Genomic DNA, 27,838 nt, shown 5'->3' with positions numbered 1-27,838 from the left:
AGCTGCCTGATTGGTCTTTGACAGACACCTTTTTTACATTTTGTTATCTCCCTCCTTCTCGGAAGGGGGCCGGACATCCTGGAAATTCACCCATTATCTAAGAAGCCCCTATTGTCTGGAGAGTTCTTAATCATTAGCTGGAACAATGTCCCTCGAGTCCCACATCTGCTGTTGGGCGGTATTTACTGAAGGAGATGAAGAAGAGCCTATTGAATTTAAAGATGGAAGGAGAATATAAGAATTGTCTACAGCTGTGGTTTTCAATGTGTGGTCAACTAACAGTGTCTGAATCACCTGAGAACTTGTTAGAAGTGCAAATTCTCTCCCCCAGCCCAGACCTAGTAAAACAGAAATCTGTTTTCATAAGCACAGGTGATTCTGATGCACACTTAAGATTGAGACCCACTGGGATATTTGTGGTTCTGAACTAGGATATTTGTGGTTCTGAACTAGGATATTTGTCTGAATTGCCCAGATGAACTGCCCACATTAATTAGATTGACTAAAGATCTGTCAAAAACCTTCAACCTGAGTTGAATCCTTCCTCCATGGACTTATTGTTGTGCTTAAGTGAAACGTTTAGGACCCCTGCCCCAATGAGTTCTTTGAAAGGACCAGTTTCTGCTTGAAGAAATTGTTGAGATCTGTTGAGACCTGACCACTTCAAAAGACATTATTCTTAGTTTAAGTAATTGAACCTTGTGTTTGATGATTATCAGAGATGGCTCTGTAGGAAGAATACAATGGGAAACTGCTTATTCCTTGTATACAAACTTGTTGCTATAAAATGCTTTATGTTCAGCTGCTTACTCACGTCTGTTTTATAAAAGGGCAGTTTGCATTCCTGTAAGCAGATGTCTTAAGATACAAATTATTCCAAAATAGGTAAAATATGTTGGCTTCAATGCATGGTAGTGTATAATTGACCTTATTACACTATTTAATGATACCGGATTTTAATTGGAGTATGTCTATTTCAGTGCCCTCAGAAGTTGACTTGATTCCAGTACAAGTAATTTATTTAGGAGATAATCCCAGGTACAAGTAATTTATTTAGGAGATAATCCCAGGAAACGTCTGTAGGGAACTGGAGACAGAGACAGACAAGGTCAGGGAGCCAGTAACCTGTGGGACTCAGTGTAAAACCCATCTCAGAGTTATCCTGCTGGAAGGTCTAAAGAAAATCGAGTATTTATCCAGGTTATTATCAACTGCTGTCCATCATTGGTTATGGGCCGGTAGAGGTTGTCATTATTCCCCTGCCACTTCCACTCTGGAATGCAGAGAAAGCCCGGGGCAAGGAGTCCTGGTGCTGACTTGGAAGCAGCCCACGGGTCAAAGAGAAGTTCTGAGAAGTTGTGGACTGGGTGCAGCAGCATGTGCTCCATAGAGTAGGTGAGAGAGTAGGCAGGTGGCAGGCCAGTCCCCTAAAAGGGAAAGTGGAGTAGGTTCTCAAAAAAACCCCAAAGGACTCCTGGGACTCCCAAAGGGAAACTCTGTCTGCTTCACAGTGCTGTCCAGGTGTGATCCCAGCTCCCATCATCTGGGAGTATTTAATGTTCACCTGCACTTGACACTGTGATCCACCCCAGGAAGATAATGAAAGCAATATGGCTCCTGGCCTGAGGTGTTTGACAAGCTGGTCTAGAAGCAGGAAGCAGAAAACTAGAGCTCCAGGCTTCCGTTCAAAATGACGAATACAGGCTGTAAAAAGGAAGACCCTGTTGTTTGTGGAGGCTACAAATTAAATGCAGCCTGCCCAAGTTTGATCCGATGCCCATTCCTATTACCATGTGCTGACACTTCCCAGAAAGTTACCTTGTGAATTTCCAAGGTATTTTAATATTCTGCCCTGCCAGAGTACTATGCTTGGTATAACATAGGATCCATATTTTTATTAGAAATATTAGAATTATTAATTCATGGTAATTGAAAAAGGTGCTAGTAGTACCTGGCTTTTCTGTGAATGCTTTTAGCTACCAATGTGACCTATTGCTACTCTTCATCCCTACCCCGTCTTTTTTCTCTGATAATGTACAATGTTGACAGCCATGAATCACTCTGTCCTTTTGATCCATACAAACCTACCAGGCCAAATGACTATACTTTGCTTAATCATTTTACCAAAAAAATTAATCCTGTTTTTTCCTCACACACAAATATACAAGTTTCTCACAGTAAATTAGATTTTTTATAAGAACTGTAAACTTTGGTTTTAGTCCTTAGACTAAAAAGTACTTAAATTGGGAATAAGTAAAATAAGAAAAACATTTATTTTTTTTCCCATTGAAGTATATCATAGTTACTTTTGAATTGTTTTTCATTTTTTCTTCTCTTAAGTCACCTCTAGTATACTCATATTTACAATGTTTTCCTTGTAAGGCCTTGTGTCATTCAGGTCCTTAAAGCTAATAGCCCAGAATTCCTTTTCAAACCCCTCTCTCTCTCTCTCTCTTTTTACTGTTTTTATTTTTTTATTTTTTTGCGGTACGCAGGCCTCTCACTGTTGTGGTCTCTCCCGCCGCGGAGCACAGGCTCCGGACGCACAGGCTCAGCGGCCATGGCTCACAGGCCCAGCCGCTCCGCGGCATGTGGGATCTTCCCGGACTGGGGCACGAACCCGTGTACCCTGCATCGGCAGGCAGACTCTCAACCACTGCGCCACCAGGCAAACCCTGTTTTTATTTTTTAATTTAATTTTATTTTTTATGTATTGAATAGGTATAGCTGGTGAATATTTCAGAGGATTGATGATAATCATCAATAATATGACTGTGGGATCATTCCTGTTCCCAGCCAAAGGTGCCCAATTTGGGAGTTTGAAAGCTAGGGAATTCAAGATTATTAGAACAGAAAAGTTCTTAGAGGTCACTTATGACATTTGACTCACCCTTGCAAATTTTCCAGTAAATGATATGCCAATGATATACAGAAGTGGATATTGGCTGTTTTGTTCAGTTTCTATTCCTCCTTCACATGGTAATATATACTATCGGTTTCTTTGGGAAGCCACTCTCCCCCCATCATATCCTTGTGTTTCATGGGGCTGAATCCACCGCAACGGAAGCTCCTGGGGAGGACACACAGCCCTGCTAATCAGAGCACAGCATCCCCCCAAACACAGCAATGAGACCGAGCCTGAGCAAGGGCTGAAGTCTGATAGGTGAGACCTCAGTCAAATTTTTATTGGCAGTCGTGGGAAAAATGTCTCTTTCTTTCCATTGGATTTGCTAAGGCATTAGGTGGAAAACAAATAGAAGCCGGTTGGCACAAAAAGGGTTAAGGCTGCCAGATAATGAAGGCAAAATCCAGAAATATGACTGCAAACCTCAAGTGGGACCTTGGCAATGCCTGGCAATTCTAATATATTTTTCTGGTCAATCTACCCTCTCTTTTCTGAGAGGTCCACTTCAAACCTATGATCCCATCATCCCACTGAAATCGCTCTTGTCACGTTCTAACTTTACTCAGTGTCTCACTAGCATTTGGTACTACTGATCACTTCCACCTCTTGATATATGGACTTCAGTTGACTTTGAGAACATGTTTCCCCCTTGTCATTTGCTGTTCCTTTCTGATTTTTGTGACTGGATCTTCTTACTATTTTATTTTTTAAAAGATGAATGCAGAGATTCTTTTTTATATGTTTATTTATTTAATTTATTTATTTAGGCTGTGCCAGGTCTTAGTTGTGGCACGCGGGATCTTTAGTTGCAGTATGAGGGATCTTTTAGTTGCGGCATGCAGACTTCTTAGTTGCGGCATGCCTGTGAGATCTAGTTCCCCGACCAGGGATCGAACCCGGGCCCCCTGCTTTGGGAGCTCGGAGTCTTACACACTGGACCACCAGGGAAGTCCACTTCTTACTCTTTTAGATTAGAGCTCAGTCCTAGATCCTCTTCTCTATTTATATCTGCTGTCCATGGTTTTAAATATCATCATTTTTTAGTGTTTTTAGATAAGCAAGGTATTTTCTGTCTGTGTTGCTTCACATAACTTGAGAAGCATTGAATCCTTCCCACATTTTTCTCTTAATACAATTTGACTTCAAAATCATACTGGGAAATATGATAACTTATTTGGATGGCACTCCTGCTTTTCCTCTGTAAAGGTTGTTTCAAGGTAATTGGTAATTCAGCTATTTCCTCATGCCTCATTTCCAGTTCCTACTGTCATTTTACTAGATGGATTCTTTTGTTCTCCTTGTTCATTCACTGAGAATACACGTTTTTAAAATCATTACTAGAGCGACTTCAATCTTCTAACCTCCAATTTAAAAAAAAGTTTGCATTCCCATATTTCTTTTCATTCCCTACTTACTTATTATAGCCTCTAATTCATTACAAATATTCCAGTACATTTCATGCAGATGATTCACAATGTCTGCATTTTCTTTGGTTTTGTTTTCTTTTTGATATCTGACCTTTCCTTTTTTTTTTTTTTTCCAATAATCTTCTCAGACATGTGAAACCAAACTGTAGTTCACTCATTCCTTAAAGCATTTGGCTTTTCCTCAAGCTTTGGCTCTAAAATAAAGTACCCTTAGTCATTTTCCCGGTAAGCTTTTCATTCGCCCTGTGATACACCCCCAACGTCAATCTCGTTTATCACACTTGGTGCATTTCTAAAGTGGATGGCCTGCATTGCCTATGGCCACATTCAATACCCAACAAATTGAGAACGGAAACCCTCCTACGCTACCTAGGGGAAGTGTTGCCTTGCTATTATCTGAAACAATGCATGGTTAGTCCCCTGCGGTGAAAGTTCTGTCTAGGGTCTAGGCCTCCCTGGTTTTTATAAAGCATTTGCTAATCAAGGGCTCTTGATTGCCGGGCAGATTTGTCCCATTAACAGAGTTGCCTATGCTGTTTCCTTGACTTCCACCTGAGGAAGTTTTTTTTTTTTTTTTTTTGCGGTACGAGGTCCTCTCACTGCTGTGGCCTCTCCCGTTGCAGCTCCGGACGCGCAGGCTCAGCGGCCATGGCTCACAGGCCCAGCTGCTCCGCGGCATGTGGGATCTTCCCAGACTGGGGCACGAACCCGTGTCCTCTGCATCGGCAGGCGGACTCTCAATCACTGCGCCACCAGGGAAGCCCTGAGGAAGTTATTTCTGTGGCAGCTAAATTCCGAATATGCTTCCTCTCGTCAATACTACTCCATCTACATACATTGACACGACCTGGCTTTTTCTCCCTTTACCTCCATGAACTTGGCAGTTCTGGTGTGCCTCTTCTAGCCATTATGCTCATATAGATAGTTTAGTCATGTTTTGTTTTGCTGGAAGGGACCAGACAGAGCCTCCGTCCTTTGTCTTCATAGGCATCCAGACAGAAGCAGGCCGGTCCGCGATTTCATTCTGACATTCAGTCACAGTACTTGTGTTACTGAATCGATGGATATTAATCAGGATGAGCATTTGTTGAAGCCTTCTTATGTGCCTGCACAAGGCCTTGAGGTGGCTATTCAGCAATGCTAGCACCAGATGTGACAGTATCAACAGTGTATCCGGCCATTCCTCCATCAACCATTGTTTTCACTCTTCTTGGAAATTTAAAAATATTATTCTGTCTTCTATCACTGCTGATTGCAGTTATCCCTTTTTACTAGTTTTGTTCTTAGGAAATGAAACCGATTTAAATATGAGCCAACATTAAACCCTTAGGAAAGGTAAATTTGTAAACACATTAATCTATGTATAAATTGGAAAGCTCACCGAACAGAAAGAAAGGATTTAAGGTATGTGATTACCTGGACTCTCTTCTGGCGTTACATTTGGAGAATTTACTCAAAAGCTTAATATGTAGAACCCAATTCCATGGCTCTCAAGGGGGTTTACGCTGTGCTGAAAATGGAGTCACATTAGAAAGGTGGGCTGGCCCTGGGCAAAATTGCGGAGCAGAAAATGTCTTCCAGCGTCATTGCCCTCAGCTTTACTCCTGGCCTCTGATTCCTCTGGGAACTAGCCTAGGCGCTCAGGGCCCATTTTCTTTTTTTTAACTACACTGAAATGCCTACCTTTTTCAGACTCCTTGCCTGATTAAAAGCAGTGCTCTCACCACCCTTCTCTCTCTTCAGAGAGAGTGAATTTTAGCGAAAATTGTCAGTTAAGAACTCATGTCAGTAATAGTTACCTCTTCCAGACAATACATCCTTCAACCAAAACAGTGGATTTGTAACCATCCCAAAGGCTGGTGGGAAACATCCTTCCATTTAGTTCAGTCTCGATTTCTTGCTCTTTATCACATGTCACCCTGAAAAACCAGTGTATTCAAATTGGGGTGCCCTGTATCATCCTTTAAATGTCAAGTATGAGCCAATAAAGTAATACAAACAGATATTTTTGGGAGAGATCCTTTTCTCTGTCTTAATATCTCCCACAGAGCAGTCTTGCCGTGAAGAATCTTTTCTTTGATTTCCTTTTTGAAATCTTTTTAATGAATTCCTCTTGCAATACATATATTCATTTATAAATAATATATACAATTACTTGTAATTTCTTTAATATTTACATTAGTAGTACTATATTGAAAATATCATTTATCATTGCATTTGTCTAACTTGACTAAATGAACCTAGTTGATTTCTTGTATTATTCTATTGGATGCAGAGATTAACTATTTTCTTACTGTTGGGCATTTGGAGCATTTCCAGTGTCTGCTTGTAACACACAGAGCTGCAGTAAACAAATCTTTCTGAGCCTCTTCTAGTGAACAAGTACAAGAGTGTCTTGTGGGAATACAGCTATAAGTAGAATTGTTAAATAAGGCAGTCCATAAATATGTATAAGGTCTAACCGTTGTCCTGAAACTTGTTTTCCTGGGACAATAACTGACAGTGATTTGTTCTTAGGTCTGTCTTTTTTCTCTTATGCTGACTGAAAGTTGAATTTCAGAGTCCTATGGTATCTACCATTCACCTTCACTAGATATTCTGAAAATATTCTCTAAAGTAACTGTAACAGTTTATATTGCTCCTGGCAGTATGTGAGATTTCCTGTTTCCAACATCCTCACTAAATTTTATCACAGTGTTTGGTATTTTTTCCCAGTCTTTTAGGTGCAAAACTGTGTCTGTTATTTCAATTTCCATATCTTCAGTTGCTGGGCTTTTCATCTATTTATCAGCCATTTGGGCCTGCTGGTCGTTTGTTTCCTTTGCTTATTTTTCCATTAGGTCGTTTGTTCTTCTTCCTCTAAATTAACTATACTTAGATACTTTGGATACTCAAACAAATATCATGTGATAATGCTTTTATGTGGAATCTAAAAAAAATGATACAGATCAACTTTATATATAAAACAGAAACTTTATAAACAAAACTTTTTATACAAGACATAGAAAATGCACTATGGTTACCAAAGGGGAAAGGGGTGGGCGAGGGATAAATTAGGAGTTTGGGATTAACATATACACAGTACTATACAGAAAATACATAACCAACAAGGACCTACTGTTTAGCACAGGGAAATATACTCAATATTTTGTAATAACCTATAAGGGAAAATAATCTGAAAGAAGTATGTATAACTGAATCATTTTGCTGTACACCTGAAATGAACACAACATTGTAAATCAACCATACTTCAATTAAAAAAAAAAAAAACTTTGTATTTTATGTATTGTTTGTAAATATACACTCCTGGTCTGTGACTAATATTTTCATTTTGTTCATGCCTTATTTTTTACATACAGTTTTTTATAAACATAATTTTATTCATCTTTTCTTTGTTGGGTGTTTTGTGTGTCCTTAAGAAATTCTTTTCTATCCCAATACCATAAATATGTACTCCTACATGTTTAAACGTTTCACTTTTATACTAGTCTTTATCTTTGATTTATTTTGTGAATTAAGATCTTGTTTATTATTTTCCCTATTCATAGCCAGTAATTAGCACCATTTATTAAACAGTCCATCCGTCTCCCATTTGTCATAGGTCCTGTTTACATGTATAAGTTAGGCTGTTGCAAGCTACTTTATTCTGTTATTCCGTTGGTCAGTTTTTGCATGCATACCACTTTGACTTAATTACTATGGCTTATTAATAAATACTGATATCTGGCAGGGCAAAACCTCATCTCCTTTTTGTAGTTCTTCAGAATTATCTTGGCTATTCTTTACTGGCCCTTTGTTCCTCAATCTGAACTTCAGTATCATCTTATTAATTTCTCTACAAGGGAACTCTCTACAAGGGATCTTGATTAAAGTTGCATAGAATTTATACATCAATCTGGAAAGAATTTCCATCTTTAAATACTGAGTCTTAATTATCATTAGGGCATATCTCTATATTTCATCATATTTTATTTCATATATTTCAATGGTTTTATAATTTCCTCCTTAAAGGTATTTAACGTTTTTCTTAGTTTTATTCCTAGGGATTTACAGTTTTTATTTGTTTTGTTTTATTTATTTTTTTATTTTTTTATTTTTTTTGCGGTATGCGGGCCTCTCACTGTTGTGGCCTCTCCCGTTGCGGAGCACAGGCTCCAGACGCGCAGGCTCAGCGGCCACGGCTCACGCACCCAGCCGCTCTGCAGCATGTGGGATCCTCCCGGACCGAGGCACGAACCCGCGTCCCCTGCATCAGCAGGCGGACTCTCAACCATTGCGCCACCAGGGAAGCCCTGTTTTGTTTTATTTTTAAATGGCTATTATGATTACAGAGTTTTTAATTGTTATCTATACTGTTAAATATCTATTTAAACATTTTCTTAATGCCTCAGGGATATCATCATAAATACGAGCTATCATGTTGTGCTTGGATTTTGGTTGCATATCTAAAAACCTAATCTAATAGTTCGGGTGGTTGCTTTAGAATTTGTTTTCCTGGGACAATGACTGATACATTTTCTTCCATATAGGTAGCCTGCAAGTAGAATGCAATCACGTGTTTTTCCTGGACAATGATTCAAATACTGAAGAAACCCTCCTTCGTTAGGAATATTTCTATCTTTAGAAAATCACTTGGTCACATTTACAACATCTGCAATCGACTTAACATTTTTAATATTATTTGTCTTTTCAGTTTTACCAGTGGACTCAAGGATGACTTCAATGATGTAGTCATCAGACCTTAGGGTATTTGGAGGTAGACATACTTCAGTAATATTGACGCTATCATTATCACCCAGCATAATACATGACATATAATGGATGCTCAGTGAGAATATCATTCAACAAATATCAGTGATGTTATTATGGGAATATTCAAGATAAGTTACAAACATTACACTAGACCATACTCTACTTATAAAGAACTTTTTAGTGTTTGACATTTACTGGAATTCTAGGCAAAATCACATTAAAATTTCTGTCTTTAAGTTATTTGTTTAAAAGTCTTACATTACCGAATCCATGATGGATGTTTTATTTTCATTAAATCAGCTTTCTAATACAATTTTATATTTGCAATAGCAATGAAATTTGTAGATAGAATCAATCAGCTAATGTAGGCAGGAAAATTACCAAACATTTCAGTCATTATTAAGTCTTTAGGGTGACTATCAGAGTTACCAAGTACAGTGAGCTGCTGGATGTTTGATATCCCCTTAGGGTGGTTTGCTCAATGAGCAACTGAGATTTTACTAGCTTTAGGGCAGTATCTCCCTGTGTATTAGCCTACATATGCTGCAGAGCAGACCTGTGATTTCTGTGTGTCCCAGGGAGAATGAGGCTGTGAGAGGTGAGACCTCTAATAAGGAATCTTGATACTTTCTATGCTGCAGAACTGCCTCTCCTCTCTGACTCTCTCATCATTGACTGGTATGGTGCAGTATCTACTGCTCACTGCCCCAGCATCACTTCTAAATGCTGCCATTAAGGATCTCCAGTTTTCCTGTTTCTTGTTTCTTTTGCTTCCTGCTACTTCTGGTTCAGTTCCCAGCCTTGCATGGAAGGGATGATTTTTCACATACAATTCCTATCAATCAGAGCATGACAGCCATTCAACACTGGGTTCAATCTTTGGAGCGTCAGATCCTCTTGGCAATAGGTCTCTCTTCCTTGGCACTCGTGGAAGGCTTCTTTTTTGCACCTGATATTGCTAACATTGTAACCCTGCCTACTTTTGGGTCAGCAGTCATTAGAGGAGTTTGGGATTCTGGAAGGCTGGTCCCTGGATGACTAAAATTTTACTGTGAGTGTGAATTTTAATGACTTCAGTTCAAACTCTTGTGGGAAATCTTGGTGGTTGAATAATTTTTCAGTAATCTAACAACCAAAGTTGAGATGTAGAATACATTTAAAAAATATATTTAGGGCTTCCTGATGGCGCAGTGGTTAAGAATCCTCCTGCCAATGCAGGGGACACGGGTTTGAGCCCTGGTCTGGGAAGATCCCACATGCCGCGGAGCAACTAAGCCCATGCACCACAAGTACTGATCCTGCGCTCTAGAGCCTGCGAACCACCACTACTGAAGCCCACGTGCCTAGAGCCTGTGCTCCGCAACAAGAGAAGCCACCGCAATGAGAAGCCCATGCACCACAATGAAGAGTAGCCCCTGCTCGCTGCAACTAGAGAAAGCCCACGCGGTATCTAAGACCCAACACAGCCTAAAATAAATAAATTTATAAAAAATAAAAAAAATTAAAATGCAATTTATCTCACAAAGTGGGTACACGTGTCTTCTTTTGTATAAGTTTCCTAGGGATGTGGTAATGAGGTCCCACAAACTGGGTGACTTCGGACAGTAGAAATTTATTCTCCTATAGTTCTGTCCAAAATCAAGGTTTGGCAGGGCCACGGTCCCTCTGAAACCTGAAGACGAGAGTCCTTCCTTGTCCCTTCCTGGCTTCTGGTGGTTTGTTGGCAATGTTTGGTGTTCCTTGACTTGAAGCTTTAGTACTTCAATCTCGGCCTTCATCCTCATATGGTCTTCTCCTCTTGTGTGTCTATATGTCACCTCTTCTTATAAGGACATCGGTCATGTTGGGTTAGGGTACACTCTAATTCAGTATGACATCATCCTAACTTGATTATATCTGAGAAGAGTCTCTCTCTTTCCCAATAAGGTCGAAACAAGGTCCTGGAGGTTAGAACTTTGACTTATCTTTTGGGCTGGGGGGGGGGTGCACAATTTAACCTATAACATAATTTACTAATAGACTCTTAAGTGAGCAGGACGGTGTAGGAATGTAGGATGGAGCTGCATTCTGTGAATTTTGGGGGTGTATGTGGGTGGATGTCAGGGAAAATCTTTCTTTCTCCTCTCGTAACTCATTCATTATCTTCTTACTCCCCAGTCTGCAAAACACACTCTCCCTTCATAATATATTGTTAGAAAGTGGGAAGAGGTGTTAAAAAAAATCAAGTTTTGGAAATACAGTTTATAAATAGTTTTAGTCTATGGGGAAATAACTCAGCTCTTGCAAGAGTTCTATGCTTTTATTATTTAGACCTTTGTAATTTCCATAGGTAGTTGATTGTAGTTTTTGAAAATTGCCATATTCAAACAAAAAAAGAATAGTGTTACGCAAGCTGTTATTCTAAGATGTTTGCGATTAGGGCTGATTGTGAATATTTATTATGATAATAGTGGACCACGTCCTCTATATTGATTGGTCCTTTCTCTGCTATCCAGAATGGAGAAAAAATGAGATTCCGTTTAATATAGCTTTCCTGTACTTGTTAACTGGTTTCTAGTTTTAAGAGATTAGAAAAGAAGAATTAGAAAATACATTTCATATTGAAATTATACTCAGTTTGATATTCAATTGAGGATTTAAAAGATTGAGTATTAATTGGAATAGCTAGAATTATGTAGGCCAACTTTCTACAACTACAGGAAATGAAAAATCAGTTTAGGTCAGCGAAGTGTATACCGACCATGGAAGAAAGAATATAGGGGTGTGATGGGTAGAGAAAACAGAACAGGAGTTTAGAGGCAGAAAAGAGAGTGTTGTGCTTTTAGTAAAAGCTAGAAGATTTTCCATGTCAGAGTGTAGTATAAGCTAAAGCACTAAGAGACTATGTCTGAATAAGAAGTAAAGGAGGGATAATTGGTAGAATTCTTTAAAACTATATATTAGAGTTCATGATTTAATGTAATACAATTACATACTCTGATTAGCTACACTGTAGGTCTTGATTCTCATGATTTGACTAACTTGACAGCTTTTGCTGATGAGCATGGGATGAATAAAAAAGAAGAGGATGTGCCTAGAAACTGGGGGACTAACTGGGCACTCTTGTAAGATCTTAGGTGGTGTGCTGAGAGTTTGGTTAGGGTAGTGGCTCTGGCAATGGAGAGGACTATGTAATTATTTAAAATACTGATCAAATTAGTAGTACTTTGCCATGAATTACATTTAGATGAAGACACAAAGTGAGGTATTTAAATCAAATGTATTATATGTTGATAGGATGGGTTATCACTGATATTATACTAAAAGATGAAAGTTAAGGACTAGAGGCTATAAAAACACTATTAGACATCTTTGTTAGAAAATATACTATTAAAACTACCACTGGTTAGTATTACTATTGGATACCATTTAAAAATTTTTCTTATGGGCTAGTTACAAACCAGGTTATTTTAAGTTATTTATGCATATTATTTTATTAATCTTTTAAATTGATTCTATTGTGAATCCCAGTTCTTCATGATATGTACATTTGATGGTTTCTTCAGTAGTGAAGGTGCTTGACCGTAAGCTGTCTCATATTTTTCTGGAACCGTCTTTGTTTTGCTCTCATTTTAAATAATATTTTAGCTAGGCGTAAAATTCTGGTGTGCCTATTAGGTTTTCTCAGAATGTTGGAGATATTATGCTACTGTCTTTTGGCTTCCATTTTGCCATTGAGAAGGATGCTGTCTGTATAATTTGTCATTATGTTGTAGCTGGTCTGTTTTTTCTTTGTAGCTAAACTAAAATCTTCTCTTTGACATTTGTTTTCTTCAGTTTTACTATGAAGTTACCAAGTGTGGACTTCTTTTCGTTTATCTTGGTTGGTGTATGTTGGACTTCCTGAATCAGAGTATTAATGTATTTATTCAACTCTGGAAAATTCTCATCCATTGTCTCACAAATACTGGCTCTTTTCCATTCTATTTATCCCCTTCTTTGCAATCCCGAGTAGCCTTATATTAGAAAATTTCTCTATATTCTTTACATATTTCTTTTTCTTATCCTTCATTTCTTTAACTATTTGTGCCCTTTTTTGGTTAAGTTTTTTTAGTTGTCTTCTACTTCACAGATTTTCTTTTTAGTTGTATCTAATTTTTAATTTATTCTTTCTTCTCAGATTTAATATCTGTTATTAAAAATGTATTTGGGGGATTCCTTGGCAGTCCAGTGGTTAGGACTCTGCACTTCCACTTCAGGGGGCCTGGGTTTGATCCCTGGTTGGGGAACTAGGATCCCATAAGCCATACGGTACAGCAAAACACACACACACACACACACACACACACACACACACACACACACACACACACAATCAATTTGGTTCAAAGTATCATGGTCCTTAATTCATGCTTTCAAATTCTTGTTCTACTACTATAAATATTTTTAAATGTTATATATTTTATTCCTTATACTTTTATTATCTGAAGTTCTTTAATCATTATTTTTTTTAGTTTAATTATTAAGTTCTTTAAGATCATTAACCCTGCCACTCAGCACAACTACAGTGTTCTATAATTTTGAACTGTATACTCATTTCTTTGAAGCCTTATTTGAGAGATTGCTATGCATCCTTCCAAAAAGCATTTGATTTTGTGTCTGACAAGAACCCCAAATACCACCAACCTGAAACTAAATTTTAAAATAACTTCTCTGCTTCTAGTCATGCAGATACTGTAACTGAGTTTCTTACAAACACATGAGGTTAGTACTCTGATTATAAACTATCATTGCCAAATATAAATGAAACTGTATGATTTTTTTTCTGGATAGGGACAGACATGTTTCTTTATCACTCCTCTTTGCCAGAGGACACATTTATTTTCTAGTTAATATTTTCACTGATATAGCACTTTAAGTTTCTCAATTTTATTTTGGGTAGAGAACATTACAGAGCTCTTCCTCGTGAGGGACAAGACATTCTCCTGTCCCATCTGTAGCAATTAAAAGTCTAGCTTCTAAATAACTATTAATAACTCTAAGATTGTCAATGCTTCAGAATCAATTTACCATTTTTATTTCAAGGTTGCTAATTTCTGTTTCTTTTCTTTTTTTTTTAGTTCAGAGATTGCCCTGCCATTTATAAAGACGTTTGTTATATTTCATATGCATTTCCAGGTGTCTTGGAGATATATTTCTTCGTATTCAGTCTCTTACCTCCTCTCATTTAAGTTTTACATAAATCTGTGACATGGGGTGATATTTTATTCATTTTACTGTTGAGTCTTAAAAAGTTTAAGTAATTTTCCTAAGGTCACACAAGGAAAAAAAATGTGAGAACCAGGACTTAAGATCAAGAAGTCTGAGCCCAGGTTCTTCACTGGTATATTCTCAGAGACAAAGCACAATTATTTTAAGAGCTTATCCTCCTGATAATTTTGTTACTTAATAGTTTGCTAGAAGAATATTAATACTATTAACATTTTTACTTTATTCGTAGTTTCCATATGTGAAGGTTAATAAGCCTAAGATTTAGAGGAGCCCCAAATTCTAACTGAAAAGAGCTAGTAAGTGATATCCAATTAATAGTGGGAAATATTAAATCTTTACTTTTCAAGGTGGTGGGAATTCAAAATGATTAGCAAAATCTGTCACGTGATGAAGAATTAGTTCTTTTTTGTTCCTTCTTTTAGTCTAGAATTATTTGGCATACATATGCATAATAGGTGGAAAGCAGACTAATTTCCATAGATGATTATGGGTTTCTCATTCTACTGTAAGGTGGGTTGCATTTGAAAAAGAGAACATATGTGATTTTTGCATCACAATCAGCAGCACTTTAAATATGTCTCTAGCCTTAATGCAGAAACATTGACTGGGCATCACAATGCCTAGTGTTACACTCTACAGTCTAAAAGAAAACTGCGATGTTTTTGCTTACCCTTGGACAGTTCTATTTTCAAGTTAAGGAAGGTTCTAAAGTTGTCTCTAGAAAAAAAAAAAGGAAGTTGAGTCTGATCACAACACAATAGCATTGTTAGTTGGACATCTATGAATCAAGATAAGCATATCAGATGTCTGATTTTACAGAGAGAGACAAGGACCTTCTTCCATTGCAGTTCCTATTTTATATATCCTCTTGTGATTTTATTTGTTTAAGTATTGACCTAGTTCCTTAAAATTAGAGTGCATGAGTACGTCACTTTAGTGCCTAGATTTTATTTAAAAGATCAGTTTAAAAAATATTGCCACAAAGTAATTTATCACTGATTGTGATTGGTGTTAAGAACATACATTTTTCCCTTTCTTTCTTTCTTTCAGCTACATTTCAGCTTTCTTTTGTTGCTGCGCGTGGGCTTTCTCTAGTTCTGGGAGCAGGGCCTACTCTTCACTGCAGAGCGCGGGCTTCTCATTGCGGTGGAGCATGGGCTCTACGTGCGCGGGCTTCAGTAGTTGCAACACATGGGCTCAGTAGTTGCAGCGTGCAGGCTCTAGGGTGTGAAGGCTTCAGTAGTTGTGGCGTATGGGCTCAGTAGTTGTGGTGCATGGGCTTCATTGCTCCATGGCCTGTAGGATCTTCCCGGACCAAGGATCAAACCTGTGTCGCCTGCATTGGCTGGTGGATTCTTAACCACTGCGCCACCAGGGAAGACCCAGAACATATTTTTGTTATTGGTTTTTATTGTTTTGCTTGACATGTAACCATTGGCATTGTCCTTGAAGTGGTTATGTCCTAAACACTGTAGACTTTCTGGGTTAAAAGCCTTATTCCATTATCCGAAGTTTTTTGGCCTCTGGCAAGTTAATTTTTATATAATTCAGTTTCCTCATCTATAAAATGGGAAGAGTACCTATCCTGTAGGATGTTAATGAAGATTAAATGAGTAAATGCAGTGCTTAGAACAGTATCTGACACTAAATAAGCATTATGTTAGGATTAGCTATAATTATTAATCTCATTATTTATCATCATCATCATCAGATTGTGTTTTAGGTTTGTTTTTATCAATAGACTGACTTAGAGCTTCAAGGTTACTAAGATCACAGACTTTTTTGTGTGTGTGTGGTAAGCGGGCCTCTCACTGTTTTGGCTTCTCCCGTTGCGAAGCACAGGCTCCGGATGCGCAGGCTCAGCGGCCATGGCTCACAGGACTAGCCGCTCGGCGGCATGTGGGATCTTCCCAGACCGGGGCACGAACCCGTGTCCCCTGCATCGGCAGGCGGACTCTCAACCACTGCGCCACCAGGAAAGCCCGGATCACAGACTTTTAAGTCCATTAGCCTTAGATTCAATTCCTAGTGTTAAGCTGACCTTGGACAAATTAATAAACCTTTCTAAGCTAAGCCATAATTTTTTAATCTTTAAGTGAAGGTAATGTTGTTCACCTCATTGTGAGATCTTAAATGTAAAGTGCTTAACATTGTGCCTGGTACATAGTATTTTATAAATAGCTATTATTACTTCTTGCATCATGGTATACATGGAAGGGGTTCTTGAGATCATTTAGGCATGTGTTCTTAGTTTCTGGAGAAGAGGGAGATGAGCTAAAGGTAAGCAGAAGTGAGGAGCCAACATTAATTAACATTGAAGAGATCCACACAATCGGGCAGAATAGATTTTAGCAATGCTTCCATTTTTGGACATGATCTCTAGCTGCACCTGTTGATTATTGAAAATATTAGATTTGGGGCTTCTCAGATGTAATTATAATGCGTAGCACATGAGGCAGAAGCAGCCTTTAGGCTAAATTCTATAAATGGTTGCGTTTCCTGGTTTTGCCAGCTCTTTGTGCCGAAGCCTTGACTGGAGTATTTAAATAGGGCACACTTGGTGGGCGTTTGTGTGTGTGCGCGCTCATGCAGTTATACCTGAAAAAGTTCTTTAGCTTGGAATTGTGTGAAGGTAACGAATGCGTCTGTTAAAAATCACTGAACCCACAATCTGCTGTGATTATTAAATATGGTTGCTTACCCTTTGTTTATTTAGGGCCTCTTATAAAGGACGCACAGTGGATTCATACAGGCTTTTTATTCCATCCAAGTAACAGTGTTGGGTTAGTGTGAATAGATGGTGACCTCTGTGTGGGCTTGGACTGAATCAGCCTTGGCTGCCATTGTCCTCTCTCCAATGTGCCAGGATGCCTGCTTCGTACTTCATGGTCCTGAATACCATCTGGCAGTGGCTTAGAATTTTGCTTGTTAAGTCCAAGTTTGCTCAGTCATGCTTCCGTTCTGTGTCTCTTAAATAAGTTCTCCACATCAATGGGTTTTTTGACATCTGCATTTTCTTCCCCAACTTTTTCTGCAAATTCTTTTTTGGTAGGAAAAGCTACTTGCTGTTCAGAGTAGGAACTGAAAATGAAATTCCCCTTCGTTGTTCAAAACCAGTCCCCATACTTACCACAAATCAGACACCTCCCAGTGGTGCCCCAGGGCAATTGCTTGTCAGTCGTTCCATCTTCATAGTATGTGAGTGAAGTAAGAATTAAACAACCATGTGTATTTGCTTTAAAAATCCATGTTATGGGACTTCCCTGGTGGCACAGTGGATAACAATCTGCCTGCCAATGCAGGGGACAGGGGTTTGATCTCTGGTCTGGGAAGATCCCACATGCTGTGGAGCAACTAAGCCCATGTGCCACAAACTACTGAAGCCTGCGCGCCTAGAGCCCATGCTCTGCAACAAGAGAAGCTACACAATGAGAAGCCCGCACACTGCAACGAAGAGTAGCCCCAGCTCGTCACAACTAGAGAAAGTCCGTGCTCAACAACGAAGACCCAATGCAGCCCAAAACAAATAAAATTAAATCTTTTAAAAAAAAGTCCATGTTAGTGTATTAATCCTTATTATGCTGTCATACAGAGTGAAATACTAATGTCAGCATGACCAGAATATTCTCTCCTTATAGGCAGACCTACCTAGGAGGTTAAATTGTATTCCCAATGTGAGTTTATTAATTTGTAGTGAGAACTCTATTTGCCAAGGAACTGGGCGCCTACATTCACTGGCAAGTACATACAGTGTAATTTTCAAGTCATTTATCACTCATTTTCCACTAACTCTGAAGGAAATAACCACTAAGGAGCACAGAATGGGTCTCCCTTTGCTTGAGAGCAGCCTGCAAAGGCAGAAGGACCGTGGACTGGCAGGTGAATGTGAAAATGGCTCCGCATCAAAACAGTATCCAAAAAATCTGGGAATACAGGGAAAAGAGCACATTTATTTGACTTTTTTTTTTTCAGTATAACAATTGGATCCTTGCTTTAAGTTTTTATGTACTTTATAAGAAACAACGTTCTGGAGGTTTAAGAAAAATATTGATAATATTATTTGAAATTTTAACTAGCAAATTAAAAAAAGTAATTTTGTCATGTTTCCTGACATTCTGGATACCCTACATTATTTTGACTGTGGTAGTAGATCTCATTTCCAGCGGAAGGAGAGAAAACGTTACAATTCATTGACTTTCTGTAATCTTCATGCTTTCATCTCTCTTTCTATACTTCTCTTTAATTTCATGAAACTATTGTGATCAGATGGCGTCTGTTTCCTTTGGAAATATTAGTTGAAAACTGAATTCGTCCACAGGAAAGGGGTCCTAGACCCCTCAGGCCCACTTTTCATTTAGGGTTTGATGTTAAGAAGTTAGAGGGGCCCTGAAATCTCTCTGTTGACCCAGACCTGCTCAATATGGGGCTGAGGAACTAATTAATAATGAAGGGTGTATTTGTCTGGGACATTCTCATCCACACTCTTTGTTCTTTAGAAATCTAGCAGGGAATTGGAGGAGAAGAGAGGTCAGGAGTGTGTGGCTGGTCTCTGCCTTCTCTCAGAATCATGGCTAAAAGCTATACATTGCAGGGATAAAGAAGGAAAAACTTAATCTCTCTCTCTAGATACAAATGCAGATATAGAGATATAGGATATATAGATACACATACACACACACACACTTTTTGGCCACTCTTACTTATTATTGTAGCTGACTAAGCATCCTCTTCATACTCATGAGTCCCAGCTCCCCAAAATGCAGCTTCCCCTTTCTTGAATTTCCAAATGCCTGATCAGTGGGTGTTTCTCTACAGATGTTCTTCAGATGATCCTTGTTAGTGAGTCATTCAGAAAGATCACGATGCTAGTAAGTAGAGGGCAGGAATCGTGACTTCACCTTGAATATCCAGAACTTAACAAGTATCTACCACATAGCAGGTGCTTAATAAATGCTTATTGAATGAATAAAAGGATGAATGAAATGATATATAACTCCTTATATACTTTGCACCCATTTATAGATATGATCATACAGTCAAGCCTACAAACTAAAGGCAGTGTAGACAGGACCGTCACTCTCTAACCCTCCAAATTTCCCTCACCCATAAGACTGCATGTCACCCTGTTGGGACATGTTTTCCTCTCAAGGTTGATGTTTGTTATAACCTTACTTCACTTATTTTAAGAATGTACTTTTGAGTTGGAAGGAGAGAAGACTGTCTGAGATCCATCATGACCCTCGTGACAAGCTATTGATCACAGAATTGAAGAAAGCTTTGATTAGCACATTTTGGAAGTTTGTCTTTTTGAATTTAGGGTTTTGAGCTATCTTCAATCCATTTTGTTCTTTACCTATTGCCAGATCCTCCCACCGAACAAAAATACTTTTGTTAACTGTATTTTATTACAATTGATATTCTGATGTTGATTTAGATGTGGTCCTTCTGTGATCTCTCTTAATATAGGAGCCAGAATGATGGTGACATGGATGCCTCCAGTCAGTTCAGTAAAGAAGACTCATGGCTATAATCACATTTAAGAAACTACCATTTCTCTGTGATGACTTGGAAATCAATGGCAGTTCAGAAAATAAAGCATAGACTGTGCCATTTAAATCCTAGAATCTGATCATTCTGTTTTTTTCTCCCTCAAACTAGTGAAGAAAATCAGTTTTCTCCATGTGATATTTTAAAATATAGCTTAATTAAGCTGTAATTTTATAGCACCATTTACCATGTTCATGATACCAATTACTTGGAACATTTTTTTTTTGTTTCTAATTTTGAAATGTGTGGTAGAGTTTTCTATCCTAATCAACGTTTCTCAATATAAGAATTGTTCCTGTGCTTTGTTTAGCCAAAGACTACTTTAGAAAAAGTTAAGTTGACTTGTTATTTTACAGTATAACAATTCCAAGTGTAGTTTATTCATCTGCAGCCTCTAAGATGCAAATTATATAATGTGCTTTCTTTATACTTCCTACTTGCTTTTCTTTGTATTTATATCTAAGCTGATTGAAATCAATGGTGCAAGTATTATTTAGTTGTACTAATGACAACAATGAGATTCCATAGGAACTTACAAATATATTTGCACCTAAGCATAGTATCAAGACATCCAAACTGGTATAAAAAGTCTTAAGTTATGTGGACTAACTTGGGGACAGTCAGTTGTGAATTTGTGAAGCCATACAAAAACAGAAGGTTTCCAGAGAAATATACTACAGTAGGGAATTGCAGCACATTTAAACTCAGAGTCAAGAGACCCAGCTTCTGGTCTGAACTCTGCCCTTAAGTGGGCTGTGTGACCTTGAGTGAGCCATATAAGGTTCTTGATACTTGGCTTTTCTCCTCTGAAATTAAGGAGTTGGACTCCACCTATGAGCTCATATTCTATATCTTTCAAACATAGGTAGTAATTTAGATCCTGAAATAGGTCATAATGACTTGATATCAATTGTTATCTATCTTATCATTTGTCTTCACAACATGCCAGAAACCAGATTTTTTCCCTCCAAAGCTAATTGGCAACACCTTTTATGTTTACACTATAAATTTGCGTAAAAGTTTGTGTACCAGCAAACTAATCAGCCCAACTTGAATGACTAGTTAGTAGGTATTTAACATTTGGAAAACTAGGGGGCGTTGTTTGTTCATTTCTCTATGTGAGTTGTCATTTTCATCATCTGGATGATGCAGCATTAGTTCTCAGGCAATGGCTGATGTGTGTTTGTTTGGGCATTTTCCTTCTCCCTGAAGGACATCTAAAAATACTCTCTCAAGATTTATCGATTTGAAAAGGGGACTAGATTTTTATGTGTGGTTCAGAAGAACACATGGAGGACCAAAATAATTGAAGAAAAAATTTTAACAATTAGAGGTCTCTCAAATTGGAATGGTTTCCTAAGGAGGCAGAGGTCACACCTGAGTTCTGCATCTGCTAAGATTTAGGCTTCATGATGTCCTCTGACATATACTTAAATTCTGGAATTTAGACATTAACTCCCCACCTCACCACTACCTTCCTATTCTGCCCTTTTTTTTTTTTTTTAAACACAGTGTCTTAATTAGCAAGAGGAAGCCAACATCCTCTCTATTTGCATGTTGAGATGGTGAGCCTGCCTTTTTCATTCAGAATTAGATGATAGTATTTTATTTTATTTTTTCTGCGGTATGCAGGCCTCTCACTGCTGTGGCCTCTCCCGTTTCGGAGCACAGGCTCCGGACGCACAGGCCCAGCGGCCACGGCCCACGAGCCCAGCTGCTCCGCGGCACATGGGATCCTCCCGGACCGGGGCAGGAACCCGCGTCCCCCGCATCGGCAGGTGGACTCCCAACCACTGCACCACCAGGGCAGCCCCATAGATGATAGCATTTTTGATGATCGTATTATCTCTGCTGTTCAGTCAGGATGCCACTTATGACATTGGTTTTCTTTCCTCATCACATTAAAAGATTTTTTGAAATCACATTTCAACTACCAAGTACTATATATCAGTCTACTGACATTTCAGTTGGTTTCGATTTGTAGTCATGGTTATAGAAGAATAAAGATACTGATCAATAGAAACGTTTATTGACTTAAGAGTATAAAGTCAACAGCATGCTTTTTGTAGAGAGGCTTGCCTTACATATACAGGGTTATTGAAATTTTGGATTTAGAAACAAAGATAATTTATTGGGTGCTTACTTGCTTTACAAAGTAACTTACAATCGGTTTTGTTTAATTATACGTTTGATACAGTGCAGTTATTTCAGAAACACTTCCACTGCACAATGAAATTTAAAGTGACCATGTTTATCAATTTCTTTTCTCTTTATTTTTATAAAAATATTAAGTGACATCGGATTCAGTATTGATCCTCTGCACTCCATTTTTCTTTTACGCTTAGCACATCGCTGTTTACTGTTTCCAAGTCTGCGGTCTTCTACTGCATTTAAGCAAGACAGTAATCACCATTTTATGGAATGTGGCTCTTGCTACATTTATCAAGTCCTTGCAAAGGTTCCAAGTCCTCCAGGGTAGCATAAGAACCAAAACAAGCACCAATTTGAAAACCAAGCACTAACACCATTTTTTTTTTTTTTTTGGTGGGGGAGTGGGTTATATTCTGCCTTAAAGCGATACGTTTTTATCAGGCAGATGTTTTCTTGCTTCTTAATTATTGTGTACACAAGCAGTGAAGTCAGCCACAAAGTGCACTTCCAAACCTTTATCTGGGAGTTCACCAACTATTCTTGTATTGGAGAGGATTGCAGTGATAGTGGTAGCTGCGGTATTAATGGTAAATAATGAGTAAGCTCCCATTACTGGCAAAGCCTTGTGCTGGGTGCTTTGAATGCGTTATCTTTGATCTTTAACTCTAATGACAGCCTACGAAGTAGCTGTTATTATTTCCACCTCTATTTTATAGTTGAGGGGACTAAAACACAGAAGTGGAATAATCGCTGATCTCACAGTTTAATAATGGTTGGAAGGAGTCAGGTGTGACACTTGGTCTTTGTTAAAGATGTATATTCTCTGTTAATCCACGGGTTAATATATGTAAAACTTTTAGACAATACTTACAAACTAAACCTTTATACAGAAGCGCTGTATACAGATTAATTAGTATTATTTCCCCTTAGTCACTTACTTGGAGATGCTGTTTTTTTCTGCTTTCCAGCAGGTGGTAGTGGCTTGAGAGGATCAAAGGCTTTATCGTAGAAACCCTGCTCTGAGCTTAGGTCTGTAACCAAGTTTATGAGCTTGAATACAAGAGTGTGTATAAAAGAAACAGGCAGCTCTGGTGTCCTCTCTTTATTGCTGTCTTCCAGCTCCTACACAGGCATGCTATTTCTTAGCTAAATATTTTAGTCTTATAGAAAAAGCAGTTCCCGGGGAAAATAGCTAATTTTATTCTGATAAACTCTCTTATCATTTTGTAATACAGATTTCCTTTTTCTTTTAGTAATCCTAAAACTACAGGGATGTAAAACGCATTAAAGTTATAGCCAACTCCAGAGTGCCTTTCCTTTAAAAACTTTAACAACATGAAATCATTTGTATCTGCTTGAAGTGAGTTTTTAGTTTTACTTTAAATTGGATTAAATAGTCTTTTATGTATTGGAGGATAATCTCAGAATTTAGTGTGACATTTCCTTTTGCAGAGTCACATTTGCTAATGTGGATCTCCTCTCTCTGTCTCTGGCTCTCTCTCTCTCTGGATCTCATTCTCTTTCTCACGGACATCTCCCGAGCGCCTTCCAGGAGTGCCTGGTGTGGTTCCCAAGCTCCACCTGACAGCTCCATCCTGCTCTGTGCCATCCCCTGGCTTTGAAGCACTATTGCTGACCAAATAGTCAGCACCTGGCTGAAGTGCTATTATACTGACCTCCTATATGAAAATCTGACCTTGAAAATCAGCTTGATTAGGCATGGTTTCTCCACAAGCTGGAAGGGGGTGTGACTGGACTCTCCTCTTAGGGCCCTTTTTTCTGAGAAGAGCCCTGCCTGAAAGGTCCATTCTTACCTGAGCTATGACTCATACCATTTAACCTGAAAATTTGGGACCAACCATGTAGCTCCCTCGGTTCACATGCAGAATAAATCTCCCCCTTCCTTGAATAAGTGGATCCCTTCCAACAGCATCTGACTTACCCATGAATACCATGTACAAATGTGTCCATTCTTTACCTAGGGTGACCCTCTCGATATTTCATTAGATTCACCTTGGTGTATAATGTTCTTTCTTGCTGCACTCTACAGAGTGAGAATGAGGTACACTTCTCCCCACCACTCAGATATTTGCTACTGTCTTTTTCTGGGTGACACAGGGTGGGCAGAGAAGAGATTTATGCAAGCCTGTGGCAAGGGTAGAACACTGGGATTGAATATGTACCTCCTAACTGCCAGCCTCTACCTTAAAGTATATTTAGGCCTCTAGAGCGATACATCTTGAAAACTCACCAGTATGATAGTGAATATTTAAACTTCTCCCATGCTGCTGTTATATATTAAGCCACTTGTTTGTGCCTAGGCATAAAGACTAAGCTGGCTGGCTGTGTCATAGATGGTAGCCTCTTTTAAAGTCCAACAGCACAATATATTTCCTTACACACCCACATTTCTTAAGTATAAAAAGGATCACTGTGAGGGTTTAAATAACTACAACACTGAGGGAATTACATTATATTTTGATCTGCCTGTAAAATGGTGAGAAGAGTTTTTTATTTTCCCTTATATCTTAGGATAAATTACAGGATGCATGGCCTTTCGGTGATATAATTGACTTTATTTAAATCAACTCAGTTTTGATGAATAGATGAGAAGTATCATTTTATAAATAAATATTGAATGACTTGTGTCACCCTAATTTAATCAATTGGTCATATTAACTCTACTCTTCTGGTTCATTGAAGCATTTGTACCCCTGTGTGTTTTCTGCTCTGTGAAGCTTGATTATACTTTTTCCTAGTTCTAGTTCCTAGTTCTGTGTTCTCTGGGTGGATATCCACCCCATGGAGCCCATCTCACGAAGTGAATGATCTCCCTTTGTTTCCCTCTCCTGGGGTGCAAATGTGTACGTGTCCGTTGTGTTGGGTCCGTATTCACCATCACCACCTCGTCTCTGGTTTCCATACCTAACCAGTCCCCACATCCGTTGTTTCTCTCATGCAGATCTCATTAATACTCCCTTCCTCTCTGTATCCTGTTCCTATTTCCCTGGTCCACGTCTTCATTACTGCTCCCTCAGATTATAACCGTGCTTTCCTATCTTCTCTGCACCAGTCTTGTCCCTTCCAGTTTATTTTATATAATGTGGCCAAAATAAAAATCTATTAAGTCATTTCCCTCCCTGCTGAGGACACAGTTCAGATCTCTTCCACAGTGTTCCAGGCCCTGGTGCCTCTCTTCCCCACACCCCTGACTCGCTGTGACTTTCCAGGTGATTGCATTTCCCCGTACTCAGCGCCCTGCTCCAAGTTCTGGAGCCTCGTGGTGTTCCTGCTGCCTCGGGTTTCCTTCCTACCTTTGTCTTCCTGGTGAATACATTTTAGTTTTTCAAAGGCTGTCAACGTTGACAGCTTCCCTCCAGCCTCACACTAAATAAGTAAATCACTTCCTCCTCTTCTTTGCCTTCATTCTTAATCCTATGTCTATGATGGCACGTAATCACTATTATAAGTATGTATTTACAACGTGTGTCCTCATTAGATTGTGAATTCCTTGGGCCCAGGGCCTTCTTAGTCACCTTTGCAATTCCAGAGCCTGGAAGAGAATCTGACATGAGTATGTGCTTAATAAACATCTGTTGAATCGCTTCAGTTGTCTCACAAATGTTCTCTATATTAGAGAATAGCTTCCTAGCAGACAATTGAAAGAACAGACTTGGGGTAACTCTATAGTCTGTTATTGTCTGATTAGCTCAATTAAGAGTACAGAGTTCATGAGGCCAAGGTCTTAAGTTTCATTCCTCTCTGGAGCAGTTAACTTTATTCTTCAACTGTGAGAAACCAACTAGCCTAGTGAATACCACTGGTTCCAAGGGATTTGCAGAGTGAGAATGATTAAGGTCAGGCAAATTCATCTCAGTTCTTAGACAAATTGAATTAAATATATTCCTTATTGGTGCTAAACACATAATTTTACACTTGGGTTTTGTCTACAGCACCTGTCTGGGTGCACTTATGCGTTTGCCTTGAAAGTTTCTGCTGCACTGAGGGAGCTGGTACCACCTGGTAATAGTGGTTTTGCAATGAGAGCTGTGATGGCCCATCCACAGATCTTTACGACTGCCAGCCTCTGAGCCTCCCGTCTACCCACGTGTGTCTCCGTGTCTGTCTTCCAGGTGAGACGATGCGCATCGCCTCTTCAGAGTTCGCTGATGATCCGTGCTCCTCGGTGAAGCGTGGCACCATGGTGCGAGCTGCCCGGGCTCTGCTATCGGCTGTAACGCGCTTGCTCATCCTGGCGGACATGGCAGACGTCATGAGACTTCTATCTCATCTGAGAATTGTACGTATGTAGAACTTATCAAAATGTGCTTTATGTGGGTAGCAACATGGACCATGGCACTGAACTGGACCAAAGATGTTTCGCTGCTCACCAGATCACTTGGTTACTCACCCAAGTGGTATGCCCCCAATTTCTCTACTACCAAAATTATATTCAATAATACATCTTTCAAAGTGACAGAAGATTCACTTGAATTGTTTTCCTTCTCTCAAAACACAGAGTTTGGATTTCCCCTTAGTTCTTGGCGTACAAAACAGTGCCTCTTTCAGGCTGCAGAGGCCGTGCGTGGTGTGCCTGCCTGGACTTTGTCTTGAGATTCAGAGCAGCGCTGGTCCCTGTGGTAATTAGGCCAGGCCAGCTCTTCTGGGTAGCTGGCCACGTGACCACCTCTGCCCAGCATAATATAGATCCCACGTTGCATTGTATTGTGTTAACCTCTCCAGCGTTGCCCTTTTGTAGAATTACGTACTTTGAACCTCTCTGAGTCTGGCAATAAAAAGAAGCCTTGTCCATAGCACTGATGGCTAGAATCAATCTTGTTGCATCAAGCTTGGCGTCTAACATTCCTGGATTGGGTCTCTGGGCGCATATGTGCCCCACCAACTCCTAGAACTCCATGATATGTGCCTTGCTTGTCAGGATTCCTTGGTTCCTTTTAAGTCTTTTGTTTCTTAATGGAAGTGAAGACTTGCCCTGGTCACAAATTTTCCTGGGTCACGTGCAACCCTCCCAGCCCTTGACAGCTAGGCCTTTCTCTGTTTTTCTAGTTGCTCACTGGTATCTAGTTGCAGCTGGGGTGGACCCACCCTTTGATGATGTAACTCAGTTGCTTAGGAATGTGGCTTCTGCCTAGAGGGTCTCTATTCCATGCCCTTATTTTCTTTTTCCATGAAATGAACAGTGAGGGGGCAGGTGAGATAGGAAATGAATAATGGCAGCCTACTCTTACCTCACCTTCCATATCAGATATGTCCAATATGGAGGTTCATTAAGAAATTTCCAAAATCACAAGTGTTCTTTGTCAAAAAGTCTTGGGCAGGGTCTTAGCTGAGCTGGCCCCAATAAAGGAGCCAAGATTTCCAAAATTTTGTATAAACTCTGCAGTATTAGGAAAGGCCTCAAATTCCAACATCCCCAGCCTGAGTTGCATGGTCATAAACCACAAAGCAGGTTTAGCTCTTCATGGTTTCTGTTCAGGTTCCTGAGGAACCAGGGGACACAAAGTGGAACCTGCTTGGGAATTTTTCTCTCAGACTTTTCTCAGAGAATAGGCCTCAGAAACCCGGGAAGGCTCTTGTCAGTTGGATGAGGTGAGCAGTATGAGGATAGACTACCTATTTCACAGGATACTGAGGGGCAGTGTCACTTTATGAATAACCTTGTGGCCACTGGAGTAAGACAGCCTACGTCTAGTCTTGGTTTGGGGCCCACTTGCCAGCCTGTCCTAACCCACCACATAAAGCCTCCACAGCATAGAGAACAGAGGGGTGGTAGCCAAAGGGGGGG

The 27,838-nt window shown here is 39.3% G+C and overlaps 1 protein-coding gene across 6 annotated transcripts in view; it reads left to right on the top strand.

The window, feature by feature from the left end:
• CTNNA2 (catenin alpha 2) overlaps window positions 1-27,838 on the top strand; it is a 1,197,048-nt gene that overhangs the window by 347,858 nt on the left and 821,352 nt on the right. For all 6 annotated transcript variants that reach the window (XM_027129221.1, XM_027129219.1, XM_027129216.1 and 3 more), the window contains one exon: window positions 26,166-26,332. In XM_027129221.1, the coding sequence (XP_026985022.1) occupies window positions 26,166-26,332 (167 nt within the window). The remainder of the gene's footprint in view (window positions 1-26,165; window positions 26,333-27,838) is intronic.

The sequence above is a fragment of the Aethalodelphis obliquidens genome, unplaced genomic scaffold, assembly GCF_003676395.1.
Source record: "Aethalodelphis obliquidens isolate GAN/ISIS:26980383/991018 unplaced genomic scaffold, ASM367639v1 scaffold35, whole genome shotgun sequence".
In the NCBI taxonomy this organism is placed as follows: Eukaryota; Metazoa; Chordata; class Mammalia; order Artiodactyla; family Delphinidae; genus Aethalodelphis; species Aethalodelphis obliquidens.
Note: the sequence above shows the minus strand (reverse complement) of the source record. Positions and strands in the feature narration are given on the sequence as shown.